The sequence below is a fragment of the Lontra canadensis genome, unplaced genomic scaffold (genome assembly GCF_010015895.1).
Source record: "Lontra canadensis isolate GAN:19392208 unplaced genomic scaffold, GSC_riverotter_1.0 scaffold20, whole genome shotgun sequence".
NCBI lineage: Eukaryota > Metazoa > Chordata > Mammalia > Carnivora > Mustelidae > Lontra > Lontra canadensis.
The window spans coordinates 4,997,434-5,014,240 of NW_022631014.1; the positions used below are offsets into that span (position 1 = coordinate 4,997,434).

At 33.1% G+C, this 16,807-nt stretch overlaps 1 protein-coding gene across 1 annotated transcript in view; it reads right to left on the bottom strand.

Moving 5' to 3' along the window:
- Positions 1–16,807, bottom strand: part of ZNF385D (zinc finger protein 385D) — an 889,426-nt gene that overhangs the window by 660,147 nt on the left and 212,472 nt on the right. The window contains exon 2 of the mRNA XM_032860950.1: positions 3,290–3,508. Within this exon, the coding sequence (XP_032716841.1) occupies positions 3,290–3,508 (219 nt within the window). The remainder of the gene's footprint in view (positions 1–3,289; positions 3,509–16,807) is intronic.

Genomic DNA, 16,807 nt, shown 5'->3' on the forward strand with positions numbered 1-16,807 from the left:
GCAAATCTGAAGCTGGAATGGCCTCTTAGAGTTGTCTACCCAATTTTTGAAGCAAAGAGCTGGGATTTTTGCAGCCTGCCCCCAACAAGGGAACAAGTTCAGGAAATATAGCTTCCTTTGGCTGAGGGCAGGCTTCAACTCAGCAGGAGGGACACTGGAAACTCAGGACAGCATTAACCCAAGATTGGAGCACACACATTCCATATAATGACTTCTACAAAAAGTGCCGGACGGAGTCTATTAATTAGTTAGTACACATAGTACATTTTTTCACTGTGATCTTCAGATGATCATTTTCTCTAATAAGTGAGATGACATGAGAAATGCCTTATTTTGCTCAGAAATACAGAAACCAAATTTTAGATGTGGTGATTGTCTGTCTTGTTCACTCCTGTTCTTTGCAGTGTGTGTTAGGATATGCTTTAAGGCATGTAATTATACAAAACTCTTCATTAAAGACAGAAATGATAGTATGTTTTCCTCCATTCAGAAATCCCAAATTAATAATAATAATAATAATTAGTTCCAGATCTATTATTTATTTTATTTGCATCCTTAAAAATAAATCAATTAGGTACAAGGTTGGATGAATTCAGGTAAACATATCTATTGGCATATTGCTTTCTTGACACTACTACATTTAATTATTCACCATTTGAAATCTAGATTGAAGATTTTCTTAAATGGAAGCAGGTTATAGCAGTCCATTTCACAAGTGTGCACATTCAAGAAGAATAAAATAATTTCCATATCTTTCTATAAATAAATATGATAACGTTCTCAATGAAGAATTTATAGTATCCTTTATTCTTAGGAATTCCATTTTTACCTTGGTTTCTCTGTGATAAAGGAGATAAGATATAAGATATAGATATATAGAGATATAGATATGTATATATGTATCTATAGATATATACATATCTATATCTATATAGATATGTATAGATAGATATATACATATCTATAGATATATATACATCCAAGCCTTATATATCTATATATAATATACTATATTACATGTAATAAATACTATACTATAATAAATATAGTATATTATAATATAGTATAGTATATTATAGTATAGTATAAATACTATAATAAATATAGTATACTATATTACATGTAATATAGTATATTATATATATAGATATATAAGCCTTTCTTACTCCGAACAGGTCTAAAAAAGCACACTTTTAGAGTGGGGAGATTAAGGGATATGTATAAGAAATAATATGCTTCTATATAAATGTAAGGTACTAACTCAGTTGTGAGGTTGATTGTCCATGGTTAGATCCCCTTGCAGATACAGGTCATCCCTCCTATGAAGTGTCATCCCAGGTCAAACTAATATGACCCAAACCAGGTGTTCTTATTAATTTGTGGCTGTTTTTAATGACTTTTACAAGAAAAAGCCTTGGGGAAAAAATATGAATAGAAAATGTAGCAATAAATTTTGTTAAGCACCATATTGATCAATGCATTGTTGGAAATATGATAGCATTTTTTTAGGTTCCATGAAAATGATTTCTCTCTTTGAGTAAAGAAAGGCACCCTTTCTGCAGAATATTCATTCTGAGGAGGCAGTAGACTTCAGAAGAACAGGTATATAAATGAATAAGATCTGAGTTTGATTGCTAGTTTGACCATTTAATAGTTGTGTGACCTTCATCACACTATTTAATCGATGTTATCCTCAATTTCCACATTTATAAGAAGAAGATAATGGCAACATCTCTGTGGTTGTAAGGGAAAATTAAATAAGAAAATGCATATAAAGACTTTACCACAATGCTAGCCCATTATAAATGCACTGATGAAATGATTTTAAAAAAATCAATTTGAGGGAACTCATTCCTATTACTAGCATTTGAAAACCTTTGACCGTTCTAAATTTTGTCTGGTACTGGCTCTGATTTGAGTTTCTAAGCCAGGCTTGACTTTTGTCCTGGTTTCTTTCTATGATATAATTTATAATTCCTCCAAAAGAGGTTTGTCAGTATAAACATAGGTGAAGGAAAACACCAAAGCTGGCACCATTACCTCTAACAATACAGACTTAAAGAAAAACAACTTGAAATTGAATCATACTGTGCTTAAGAAGTTTTTACCTAAATGTCAAACATAAGATTAAGAAATTCAGAATAGAGGCTGTGAAATATATTTTTTTAAACATGACCTAAGCAAAAACATTTTGTCTTACTAGTTCATCTTAAGCCCATAGAATTTAGTAATTATCAATTATTTTCCGATGACTGTTTTTGTTTTTTTTACATGCCTTTGACAAATAATATCCAAGATTAACTATTTGCCATACAACAGAAAGAGAAATATGGAGTCCTTTTTATTAGAATATTTTAGTTTATCCATACTAAAAACCACAAAGCAAGGTAGAAATAGCTTCCATCTTAAAAAATGTACTGTTTTTCTTCTCATTATTTGGTAGCCTTGAAGCAAACTACAAAATTTACATTTAAAAATCTCCCTGATGGCAAGCCATGAGAACAGATCAAAATTCAGTCTCGTTTTTAAATACCATTACAATTCTGACAAAATATATTTTATTTATCAAATGTAAAGCACCCAACCAGAAGACACTATTGTAACATTTTGTTTGCTATTGATTTAGCTTTCCAAAGGAATCCATTCCTCCTCTCTCTCACCTCTCCAGGCTTTTTCTAATGAAGTTGCCTTTGTTCCCAGTGTGCATCTTTGTGTTATTTTGTAGATCTGTTTACTCCAAAACTCAATCCACACTTTCAAAAATATTCCAAAATGATTAAACAAACCATGAATTTTCACTAACAATTTAAACAATCTGTAAGTATTCACAGATCATACTTTATGTTAAAACCTCTAGTTTGTAAGATATGCATTTTTCTCAATTTAACTGCAATCTCACTAACCTACTGAAGCCCTTCACATGCAAAAACAACTCTAAATATTGTTTTATATACAATTTAAAAGGATGTCTATTTCCAAAAAACTACATTAAAGGTGAACATCAAGGAACTCTAACATCAACTTTTTCAAATTATAGCAAATATCTTGGAGGGTTGTGATCACAATCGTAACACAATTAAATATATACAACAAACAAAATTTCCCCTTTTCATCCAAAATGCTGTGGGAGATTATTTAATTTAATCTACTGGGCTGATAAAGCTTTTTACTTGACGTGCTGTCCTGATTTTAAAAATAGATTAGTCTATTCCTTTATATTTACATCTGCAGGTAAACAAACAGCTTAAGTTGATGATGTAAAATTGAGTATATTTTCTGAAAAACTTACCATTGTCATTTTTCAGCATCCCATTGCTCAGTTGTTTTAATCTCTTTTGATGTGATTTGCCATTGTAGTGGATTTGCGCTTGAGCTGCCGAATTCAGCTGAATGTTACAAACATTGCACAAAGTGAAATTGGTATGTTTCTTTTCTCTTTCCGGTTTTTCTTCAAAGTCATCAGGTAAAAATTCAGCCTCACTTTCTCCATCATGTGCACAAGTGAAATCTAGGGGTGCAAAGGAATTTATGAACAGGTTGATCGAGACTCCTAGATTCTTTCCTAGTATTGAAGTGGGCAGCAAATAAGCACTGCTCTAGATAATAAGAATTCAAAAATTTCCACTTCCTCCCTTTTTAGTACATCGCTTTCATACCATCTAAAAGTAGATAGATTCTTTAATGGCATACCAATGAGAAATATTCACTTTGGTTTTTCTATGTCAAATAGTGGGTTAAAGTCCTGACAAGGTCTAGCATGCATTATTTCTCTCAATCATTTGACAACAAAAGAGGCACTATAGATTTTCCTGTCTCATAGGTGAAGAAACTAAGGTTTAGGGTAGTTAAGTAACTTGGCAAGGGTCACACAGCAAATAAATGGTACAGTGGAATAAGCAGTTTTATTAATCTCCAAACCCCAAATTCTTCATCATCTTGTTTTCTAGCATGTATTAATGTACTAGATATTTCCCTTTTGATTCAACTAAGTAACTTTCTTTTATTTTTCTATTCCTTGCCCATTAAATAAAGGCACTTACATCTGGATGGATATATCCTATAAATACAAAAATGCTGAAACTTTTTCAATACCTAAAATTTTGTATTTTATACCTGGAACACAAAAGAGATTCTGAATACCTAAGATACCTTCGTAATTAGGGTACAAAAAGTATAACTTAACTATAGGTCACAATAAAATATATTATTTTGGGATAAATAAATGCTTTGTATACTCAAATCCAAGAGAAAAGGGCCACTGACAATTCCAGTACCTCTGGCTTTGAGATAGTAATAACTACTGCAATATATATATTTTACTATTCATTTAGTAATTACTTAAAACAATGTCTCCTTTCTAGAGTTTTTCTGTGTTTTCACTGCATGGGACTCTGTACAACTCTTACGGTCCAAATTTGATTTCTCTATTCCAATTTTCCAGATTTCTCAAGGATTTATTTTATTGTCATTGAAAATATTGGCAGAGGAAAGCAACAATCATTTTAACATGCATTTATTAATTGCCTACTGTATGGCAGGCAATATCATAGGTGCTGGAGATAAACTGATAAGCAAAATGAGAATGGTTCCTAACATTATTCAGCTTACTGATAATGATAAGAAGTTCATTAGAAGATGGGCTTTGGCATCATATGAATGAGATAACAAATAGCAAAATAATTTTAACAATCAAAATTTACCTACAAAATCAAGGCAAACACCTAGTACTTAAATCCGTTAAAGAATAGTGAAGTATCAGGTGCCTGGGTGGCTCAGTGGGTTGAGCCGCTGCCTTCGGCTCGGGTCATGATCTCAGGGTCCTGGAATCGAGTCCCGCATCGGGCTCTCTGCTCAGCGGGGAGCCTGTTTCCCTCTCTCTGCCTGCCTTTCTGCCTACTTGTGATCTCTCTCTCTGTCAAATAAATAAATAAAATCTTAAAAAAAAATGAATATTGAAGTATCTATGAGATACCACCTCACACCTGTCAGAATGGCTAAAATTAACAAGTCAGGAAATGATAGATGCTGGTGAGGATGTGGAGAAAGGGGAACCCTCCTACACTGTTGGTGGGAATGCAAGCTGGTGCAACCACGCTGGAAACAGCATGGAGGCTCCTCAAAAAGTTGAAAATAGAGCTACCTTATGACCCAGCAATTGCACTTCTTGGTATTTACCCTAAAGATACATAGTGATCCGAAGGGGCACGTGCACCCGAATGTTTATAGCAGCAATGTCCACAATAGCCAAACTATGGGGAGAACCTAGATGTCCATCAACAGATGAATGGATAAAGAAGATGTGGCATATATACACAACAGAATACTATGCAGCCATCAAAGAAATGAAATCTTGCCATTTGCAATGACGTGGATAGAATTAGAGGTTATCATGCTTAGCAAAATAAGTCAATCAGAGAAAGACAACTATCATATGATCTCCCTGATATGAGGAAGTGGAGATGCAACATGGGGGGTTTTGGGGGTAGGAAGGGAGGAAGACAAACCATAAGAGACTCTTAATCTCACAAAACAAACTGAGGGTTGCTGGGGGGCAGGGGGTCGGGAGAGGGGGTGGGGTTATGGACATTGGGGAGGGTATGTGCTATGGTGAGTGCTGTGAAGTGTGTAAACCTGGTGATTCACAGACCTGTACCCCTGGGGCTAATAATACATTATATGTTTATAAAAAATTTTTAAAAATTAAAAAAAAAGAATATTGAAGTATCTAATTTCCAAACAGAGTAAGTATATAATCCATGCTTTGGGGGCGACCAATTTATTTAAAATATGTTAACCTCTTTTTAAGAAGGAAACTTCATCTTTCTTACTCAGGTAGCCCCTATTACAACCTATACATATAATTTAAGTGATCATATTGAAAAGAAAATAGATTTTGTGAAATGATTATAAAATTTTTGTTTAAAGTAAAATATATACTAAACAGATTCGTTTCTCTTATTTTATCTAAAAAAAGCAATTTAAATATCTGCTCCAGGTTGTATTCAGAATGTTTCAAACTTTCCTTTTCTAGAGCTGATTTATATTTCTAAACTCTTTCATCTCAAATATTATTTAGTGAAAAAGATTAAGTAAATGATGGTGCATTTAATCACTGTGATATTGTATAGCCAATAAAACAGATTAGAAAAAATTATAACATAAGAAATTCTTTCTGTATAATTAAACAAAAACAAATGTAAATTTACAAGTGTTTACAACTATATAAAACACAAATAAGACTTAGAAAAAACGATAGTAGTTGATCTTGAATGGTGAGATTACAGTTGGCTTTTTTTCTACATCTTTTCCTCATTTTCAAAACTTTACATGATAAACACTTACTACATTTATTATTTTAAAAGTCAATATATTTGCAGGGCACCTGGGTGGCTCAGTGGGTTAAATCCTCTGCCTTCAGCTCATTTCATGATTCCAGGACCCTGGGATCTGGCCCTCTCTGCTCAGCAGGGAGCTTGCTTCCTCCACTCTTTCTCCCTGCCTACTTGTGATCTCTGTCTGTCAAATAAATAAATAAAATCTTTTTTTTTTAAATCAATATATTTGAAAGAAATAAGTAAAGAAAGAGAACCTATATCCTACTGAATGAATGGTAGGTTTGTCAGAACTAAGCCAAACTACACAGATAGTCCCAGTACATGAGCTGTTGTGACATATCATTTTTAATAAATACATGTCTATGTTTGGAAGGAAACATTTTCTTCCTTGATTCACATATCCACTTTGACCTATAAAATAAGAATGTCTGCCAACAATTTAGTAGGAGAAAATACTGGAAAAGAAATTTTCTACCAAGTCTATGAAATGTATTTGCTTATGCATGAGGGGTTCCCTGATCACTAAAGAAAGTGAAGACTAGGTCCCCAAAGTCAGCAATTAATTTTACACCAGGAGCAGGGAGAGGCAAGGATAACAACTCTTAAAGGAACTAAAAAGTAAGGTACATTAACCATGTGGCTATGAACATAAGAAAAAAAGGAAATATTGAATAAATTCTTGTGACTGGGGTGTGACATTGCAAAACATTTATAGAATTTGCAAGAAAACAGCCATGTTTCAAATGGCACTCTCCAAAGTAGGAGGTAATATGCAAAACTAATTTTTTACTCCTAATATCGTAAAACAATCATTTAACTTCTGGAAGGGAAATTTTGTTCATCTGAGTTTCACTGAGAAAAAAATTCAGTGGTCCTACATAGGTTTTAGGTAACCAGCATGGAACCCAAACTATCTTATCTATTCATTTTTTTCCCATCTAACCTCTATCCCTCAGAACCACTGAAGACACTAAGAAAGTCTATAGCTTTACAAAATAATGTGGATCTAGGCTGTATCATGTAATAGGTTTAAGGATTAGCATTATTCTAGGGATGATTACTGTAAGAATTAGGTATTTGTGTGTGTGTGTGTGTGTGTGTGTGTGTGTTTAAATTTTGTAGACAAAAGTTTAAATTAATCCTATGATCATAGAAATAAAAGGGGGGTACATAAGAGAACTCATCTTTAGTAAGCTATAGTAAACCATGTTTCTGAGCATAATTTGAGAAAAATAAAAGTGAAAATAATGTTTTTCCTGGGAAGCAACAGGGTTCTTAAAGTTGATTTATAGTACATTGCTCTGACCCACTTGGGAAGCTTCTGAAGTAGAAGCTGAAATGTTACTTGAACCAAAGCACCAGCTTTTGGTGTTAAGGCTGCCCTGGAAATTGCTGATCGTTTCCTCCTCACACCACCCCCAGGGTAACAGGCCATAACCCTGGTGGACCTTAAGTTTGGTGCAACCCAACTTATTAATAATCAAAAGTTGGGGAGTAGACAGAGAAGCCAATTAAAAGAGCTCCCAATGACCAAAGCTGGAACAACCAACTAAATGTCATATTATTGGATTATAGTCCAAAGTATAGAAAGCTTTTTACTTTAAATATAAAATATCAATGAATACATACTGATATTTTTTAAAATGGGGAAGAGGATGCAAACCCCCATAAAGAAGTGATCCAAATAGTTTAAATAGATAACCCTTCTTCAAGAAGGATGGAACATAACTCCCTCTATCCCTTAAGAGCAGACTACACATAGTGACATATTTCTAAATAACAAAGAATGGAAAGAGGAAAAAAGTAACTCTATAGTGGAGAAACTTGACAAACACTACCTCATCTATGTAATCAAGGCTAACAGCAGTGATAAGTCATGTTGACAGCATGTATCCTTGATATGACATATTAAGAATGGTTTTTCACCTCTACATGTCTTTCTCACAAAAACACATAACCCAAGTCACAGCATGAGGAAAAACATCAGACAAAAAAATGAAGGACATGCTACAAAATACCTGTTACTCCTGAAAACTCTCAAGGTCATCAGAAACAAAGTTTGAGAAATTATCACAGCCCAGAGGAGCCAAAGGAAATATTAAAAGTAAATGAAGTTGAAAAAAAGAGCTACCCTATAACCCAGCAATTGCATTACGGGGTATTTACCCTAAAAATGCAAAAGTAGTGATCCGAAGGAGCAAGTGTAACCAAATGTTTATAGCCGTAATGTCCACAATAGCTATGGAAAGAACCTAGATGTCCATCAACAGATGAATGGATAAAGAAGATGTGGTATACATATATAGTGGAATACTATGCAGCCATCAAAACTCCTAAAATCTTGCCATTTGCAATGACGTGGATGGAACTAGAGGGTATTATGCTAAGCGAAATAAGTCAATCAGAGGATAATTAGCATACGATCTCACTGATATGAGGAATTTGAGAAACAACAGAGAATCATAGGGGAAGGGAAGGAAAAATGAAACAAGATGAAACCAGAGAGGGAGACAAACCATAAGAGACTCTTAATCTCAGGAAACAAACTGAGAGTTACTGGAGAAGAGGAGAATGGAAAGGATGGGGTGGTTGGGTGATGGACATTGGGGAAGGTATATGCTATAGTGAGTGTTGTGAATTGTGTAAGACTGATGAATCACAGAACTGTACCCATGAAACAAACAATACATTATATGTTAATTTTTAAAAAGAAAGTAAATGAAAGGTGGCATCTTGAACGGAGTCCTGAAAGAGAGTCAGAACACTAGGTAAAAAAAAATAATAATAATAAAATCTAAATAAAGTATGCAATTTCATTAATATTAATGTATTATTATTAGTCCACTAGTTATGACAAATGGACCATACTAATCTGTCAACAATAGAAGAAACTGAGTGGGTGGGATATATGGGAACCCTACTACTTGGCAACTTTTCTACACATCTAAAACTATTTTAAAATAAAATATTTATTTATTTTAGATTGGGGAAAGGTCAGGGACCGTTCTCTCTCTTCTTGAGGCATCAAGCCAGAATATCTTTGGAACTTCTGTATACTGGGAAAGAACTAAGAAAGAAGCTTCTCTTCTTTTTTCATCCCTTGCTCATTGATCTCCAAACAGGAAAAATAAATTATGTGATTGGGAGGGTGAGGGAAAGGATCACCACCTCATGTGTGGCCCATCATCTTGGCTCTGTATTTCAAACTCACTTAAAATGACATTTTCTGGAGTGCCTGACTGGCTCAAACAGAAGAGCAAGTGACTCTTGATCTTGGGCTCATGAGTCTGAGCCCCATGTTGGCTGTAGAGATTACTTAAACAAAAATAAGACTTTAAAAAAAATACGCTTTCTTCTCTTCTCAGTTCCCTTATGTGAACTTAAAGTGTAAAGACTCACATCCCTGAAAGGAAGGCCCAGAATTTTCCAGCTGCCCTGCATATGAATTGAAAATGAAATTCAGACAGGAAAAGGTTGGAAATCCAATATGGACCATGGTTCCAAGATATTTTCTCAAATTTAATTTGCCTATTAAATAACTGACCAACAAACCCATTAGTGAAAAATTTAACACACCTCAACTGAGGCCTTTTGTCTATTTACAATAAGCTCCAATCAGGATGAAGAATTAGCTATTCACACACACACACACACACACACACACACACACACGTTATCCAACCAATTTCCATATAATAAAGAATTCAGAAACTCCATTTTTGGTGTTTCAACCCTACCAAAACAATCAACAACCATTAATATAAAATCAGAAGCATTTACAGGAGTGTAAATTATTTGACAAACAAACCTAATTTAATTGAGTGAAAACTTTTTCTACGATAATTTCAGTGTTTTATTTCAAAGTTAACAAGCCAGGTTCCGTCGTTTTGCCCATGGTTGCCCTTGTTTTTGGATCTGCTACCTTATCAGAAAGATAATCCTTGAAAATTTTAAGAATCTTAAGGTTCTACAATATTTTGAAGTGACAGTAGATAACATCTGCCAACAGGTAGTTTAGAGCATAATAAACCGTACATTAAAAGGGGTTTTACAGGGACACCTGGGTGGTTCAGTGGGTTAAGCCTCTGCCTTCGGCTCAGGTCATGATTCCATGGTCCTGGGATCGAGTCCCACATCGGCTCCTTGCGCGGCAGGGAGCCGGCTTCTCTCTCCATGTCTGCCTGCTTGTGTGCTCTTTCTCTCTCTCTCTTTCTGACAAATAAATAAATAAAATCTTTTTAAAAAGGGGGGGTTTACAAATGGCCCATAAAATCATATAGTAATAAATGGCATAAGCCCCCCAATGATTATTGTTTTTTCAATGGTTTCTCCTGCCATAGAATTTTTTTTAAATGAAACAGGGACTTATACATATAGAACACATTAATCACAGACTGATTTCCATAAAGAGTGGCATAACTAAATAGCAAACACTAAAAATACCTTTAGAAACCTTGGTATAACCATGTATATAGCAGTTGTTTATCATTAGATGAAAATAAAATAAATATTTGATCTATGGATATGAGAAATGAATAGTTCAAATGGATAACAGATAGCTACCAAAAAAAACAGAACTCATAAGTTCAATTGATAAGCTGCTTTAATTCCTTGAGTTTTGATAGTACTTATACAAGGATAAAAGATGATACATTTCATCTATTTCTTTCAAAATCAATTTCTTTGAAAAAATAAAAGCAAACATCTAAATACTGTTCAAATGTAAGACAAAGTTTGTTCTAAAAAATTACCTTTCTTAAGAGAGGAATCTACTGATATTAAATTCTTTACAGAGTCTATTATAAAGAACTTTCTCAATTATTTTATTAAGGAAAAAAAAGTACTTTTTGGGGAGGACATGGAATTCTAGACCATTTCACTTAAAGAGAAATTGTACTTGTACAATCTGTACAAATCCTTATAGAGTTTGTAATTCATTCTTGTATGACTTTACTTGACTGGATCAATAAAAAAGAAAGTAAAAATAAATATAACAAAGATTTAATCATTATTTGTGAGAATATAATCTCATAACTACAACTGTAAGATGTCATTCTGAAGAAACCTTTCAAAGGTCATGTTAAAAATCAGAGAAAAGTTGTGAACATCTTGAATAAGTATTGATAGAGCAAAATAATACTTGGAAAAATAATACTATACTACTTTTATATGATTGGATACTGGTTACTTGGGATAAAATTTCCAGAGACAATATTGTAAACGGATTTTAAAAGGACTCATTTAATTTGAAATAACTTAAAAAATAAAACAGCCATTAGGTATATGAAAGGTGATTCTAGTGATGACAAATATTGGTCAATGTTTCAATGAAGTTGCTTCTTGAAATTAGAATCATAAATGAAATAAAATAAGCAAATATTTTATTTAAGATTTATTCATTTTGAGGGGAGAGAGAAAGAGCATGAGCAGAGGAAGGGGCAGAAGTAGACAATCTTTCAAGCAGTGCCTCTGCTGAGTGAAGAGCCAGAGCCAATACTGGGCTTCATCCCACAACCTATGGAGATCATGACCTGAGCTGAAACCAAAGAGTTGGACACATAATCGACTGAGCTACTCAGGTGGCCCAATAAGCAAATATTTTAAAATCTGGTCATCATTCTTGAAGTTTATGGAAGAAATTTAACCATTCTTTTCTCTTCTTGGTAGAAAATATGAGGGGCTGAGTTTTTTCAACACTTCCCTAAATTAGGATTTATATAGTATAAGTTATATCTACATCTATGTAGATACATATAGATATTCCAGATACGCTGCAAGAAATCATGTAAACTATTTCAGCAGTCAATTTTCCTCTGTTTACAAAACTAATGTAGAAAAAAATCATATTTTACTGTAATGGTCAAATACGAAATATATCAATTTTATGCATAATACATTAATTACATTTATAGCATTTCACTTTTGAGAAAATTATAGATCACAACATTCTTGTACATTTCAATTTTAAAGCTGTAAATAGTCTGTATTATGTAATTACTTTAAAGTACCAACATAAGAACAATTTTGCATTGATCTACTTCCCCACTAGAGTGCAGTATGAATTTAAAATTAAAACTACAGTATCTGGAGATTCCCATAACACTGGGCATAAAAATAGCATTACTGTAATTCTGTCATATTCATATACACAATATTCAGCTTTTGTGGCATGTATATATATAGTACATCTAATTAATTCCATGTAAATTCACCAAAATTTCGCTACAAAAATGAGACATTAAAAATAAATTGGAAGAATGTCATAGAAAAGCAGACACTCTAAATCAATCTAATCATCATGCTACTGTAGTTCTCTATTAATGAGCAGCCACTGTTTTATATACATTTCTGATTTAAATATCACTGTGGAACTTTAAAAATTAGGACATTTTAATTAGTATTATTCTTACTTTTATGATAGAAAATTGATATTATAGAAAATTACATAAGACAAGTCAAGGTTAATGGATTATTATTTCAATTACAGTCTATTACATCATGGCATTAAACCAAATTTGTCAGTCTCAATAAGATTATGGCTTTCACAAGGTGAGGAGAGCTTACTAAATATTCAAGGATTCACATCCAAAATTCAACTGGGAATGTAAGGATGATATACAGAATGCAACTTTTAAATATATTCTTTTCTCTTTCTTAGGCAGTGGGCTTTCAGAATTGTAAACTCAGAATTTCTAGTATGAGGTCTCAGATAAAGAAAAATCCTACCTTACTCTTCAAGTAACTCCTCATGAAATCATGGCTAAAATATCTTTGAGACCAAGCAAGAGCTCATAGTCTAATCTCAAAAATAAAAACAAAGGCAGGTCTTATCTTTTTAATAAAAGGCATTCTATTAAAACCAATTATTCAGTAGACAAATCTTCAATTTCAATGTTATTAATGTCATCTCTTAAAGTTTCAAAATCCTATGGAAAAAACTTCCTAATGACTTAATATATTTTTATAAACTTAAGGCACAGATATTTACCCATATTCTGGCCTTTTAAAATTGTTTATTTATTTATTTATTTTATTTTAGGACTCTCTTTTGAAATCAGCCATGACTTCAGCTCCCTGGCAAAATCTGACCCCCTGGATTTAAGCCATCCAGTATCCCCCCACCAAGCTACCAAAGTGTTGAAGGCCTGATTATAAGCCATGTTCCTGAGTTTTCAAGCTATATATTTTTTGATGCTATTTTAAATATTTTATTATGCTATTTTAAATATTAGCCCTGTTCCCTTGAAAATGCACCAAATATCTTTGTACTTTCATCTGTATCCTACTTTGCACCTAAAACAGCTTATATAAAACTTAAGAGTGGTTTGCCCCAGAAAAACTTCTGAAGTACTAAATTAGAGATAGATTGCTTTGGCTAATATCTGCTGAAAAGTTCTGTGAGGGAAGGAACCAGAAACCCAGAAGATCAGTGAGAAGTGATCCGACAAACATATTTAAAGCACCCCCTCTATGTGCAGCACCCTTTTAGGCACTTGAAGATATTAGCACTTCCAAAAAACAAATACCCTAGTCTTTGGTGGAGTTTGAGAAGAGAGTGAAAATGTAGGTTATATTAACTTGAGGATGACTTGATGATTGGTTACATGTCAAGAAAGACTAAAACTGGTATTTATTGCAATTAAGATTTAGCTTTCCACATTCAGCAGTTGGGTGCTTGAGTTATTCATTTATTTCAAGAAACAGCTTTGCCTTCATCTTATTCATAATATTTAAAGTCCCAGGGTTTTTTCTTTTCTTTTTTCATGGACTTTATCTTCTTAAGACATATTTTGATATTTGTGTGATTTCAGTTGTTGTCTATGTCTATTTTGTTGTTTTTTTTAATAATATGGACTTTCTCGTGATATTATGCATGCAGTTTTAGCATAATCATTCTTATGAATGACATAACTACTCTTAGTTCAATATTTCCTTTCACACATCCCAGTCCTGGTATCAAAGGATGAGAAAAGGTACTACTTATAATTCAGAATATCTTCAGACTGCATAAAAAATATTTTCTCATATCAAGCAGACATGCTCTAAGATAGTCTACATCATAGTAGACAGACATCTGCATAGTCCATTCCCCCGGAGTGTAGGCAGAACCCATAACTTGCTTCCACCAACAGAATATGGTAGAGATGATGGGATGTATGTAATTATGCAAATATGATTATGTTACACGAGATGAGATTGTAATGCCCAGCAGGTGAAGAGAGACTTTCTTTCCCTTGCTAGCTTTGAAAAAGCAAGCTGCCAAGTTACAAGCTTCCCTATGGATGGGTCCACTTGGCAAGGAGCGTAGGGTAGTCTCTGACCAACAGTCAGGAAGAAACTGAGGCCATCATAACCAGCTGAATGGTACCAACAAAATGAATGAGGATCAGACTTTAGATTAGAGCAAAGCCCCAGCTTAAATCTTGGTAAACAAGTTCTAGAAACCTAAAGGAATTAAAAGGTCTGGCCCTACTTCCTTTAATCAGTTTTCTTATTCAGTATTTCATGTAGCCATTAGCCCTGTGCTCTCGGATGATATGTTTTCTTTAGAGCTGTTTTGCTCCAAAACTCGTAAACCCACACAATGTAATTGGTATGTCACTAAGTAATTTGATTCTGAGTAAGAGTATTTTAACTAGCCAATCAGAGAACTTTTATGTTTAGCCTTTCTCTTTTTGATCATCAGCTGCAAGCTGACAGAGGACCCAGAGAACCCAGCTAAACAATGTCTGGATTCTTGATGCTCAGAAGCTATGAGAATATAAATCTGTGCTATTTTTAAGGCCCTCAGTTCACTACGATAATGTGTAACAACAATAGATAACTAATATATCAACTAATTCTTCTATATCTTATCAGTAAATTTAGGAATGAACCCAAATTTCCAAGGAAATATATTTGTTCAGAAAACGTCAACAACTTACCACGAGAGCTTTTTCAAAAAGGTTTAAGTCATTTCTTCCTTGAATACTTACCTTTAACACATATCTGCTATCTCTGAGCTCCACACACATAAAGCATATTCAAGTAAAACAAATAGAAAAATAATTTCCCCCATGAAGACCTAAATCACCTGATATATATATATATATATCCATGGCAGACATCACTAATTAACTATGACACTCTTCCCTTCTGAGCCTGGATTTTGTTTCACACACTTAACACATCAATGTAGGGATCCACAAATTGTTTGGATTTGCCAAGTAAGATGAAATTGTATTTGCCATACGACCTACATTGACTAAGATATCACTGTCAAGTTTGATTTATAAATTGATTCAAAAATAAGACAAAATTTTTAAAATTTTAATAAGATAAAACTATAGTCATTTTTCATATTTAACATATTTTTTCTATTATCAGGATGATAGGCTTGAAGATCATTAATTAAATTTGTAGAGCTCAATAATTCTAGACCCAGTAAAAATAATCCAAGTTTTAAATGACTTTGTTAAATTATAACAATTATTATAAATAAAAAGTTATGCAGTGTGGTAAATTTAAGATAGAACATAACTATATATGTAAACAGTAGGTTTTTCTGTGAAGAAGTTTTTAATAAAGATTTCATTATACTCATCTTTCTCAAATGAATTATATTCAGATTTAAGCTCCAAATAGAGACATGATAGATGTGAATATGGGTCTAAGAAGAGATGTAAAAGACCATTAAATGTTAGACAGTGAATTCATAAATTTAAATTATAACAAATTAGGTTTCTTAGACCTAAAAAAAGATTAAGGAGAACCTTAATAATGGTATTAAAATATATAAAAGAATATTATTAAATTGAAGATGGTTTTCATTTCTCTTAATGAAAGAATAATACTACATGACTTTAAACTACAGCATGAATAATTTAGGCTACATACAGTTCTATCATTAACATACTTCTTTGGCTGGGTGTTTTTCTTTTCTTTTTGTTTTTTAATAGACCTTTATTCATTTAGGGTAGTTAAAATTAAATCCTTTTAAAGATAAGAAGATGGATTCTGCTCTTTTCAAATGCTCTGATCTCCAGAGAATGAAAAATTTCACTAACAAAGGTTCTTCAAGAAATGAAGTTTCTTATAAAAGTATATTTATATCCCACCATTAATAGATATTTCTTCATTAAAAAAATTCTTAATAAGCAAGGCACCTGGATGGCTCAATCAGTTAAGCATTTGCCTTTAACTCAGGTCATGATCCTGAGGTCCTGGAATCAAATCCTTGGACTGGCTACCCACTCAGCAGGGAGTCTGCTTCCCCCTCTCCCTCTAACCCTCCCCAAACTCGTGCTCTCTCACTCTCTCTCTCTCCTTGAGAGAAATCTTAAAAAAATAATAGTAGGCAAAATATTTATATCTTAAAAAAATATTAGTAGGCAAATAAATTATAATTACCCCTTTGAATGTTGCTTTTTAATTGAAATGGAATTAAGCAGAATATTGGGTCTCAGAACAATTAGTGATTTTTTTCACTTTGC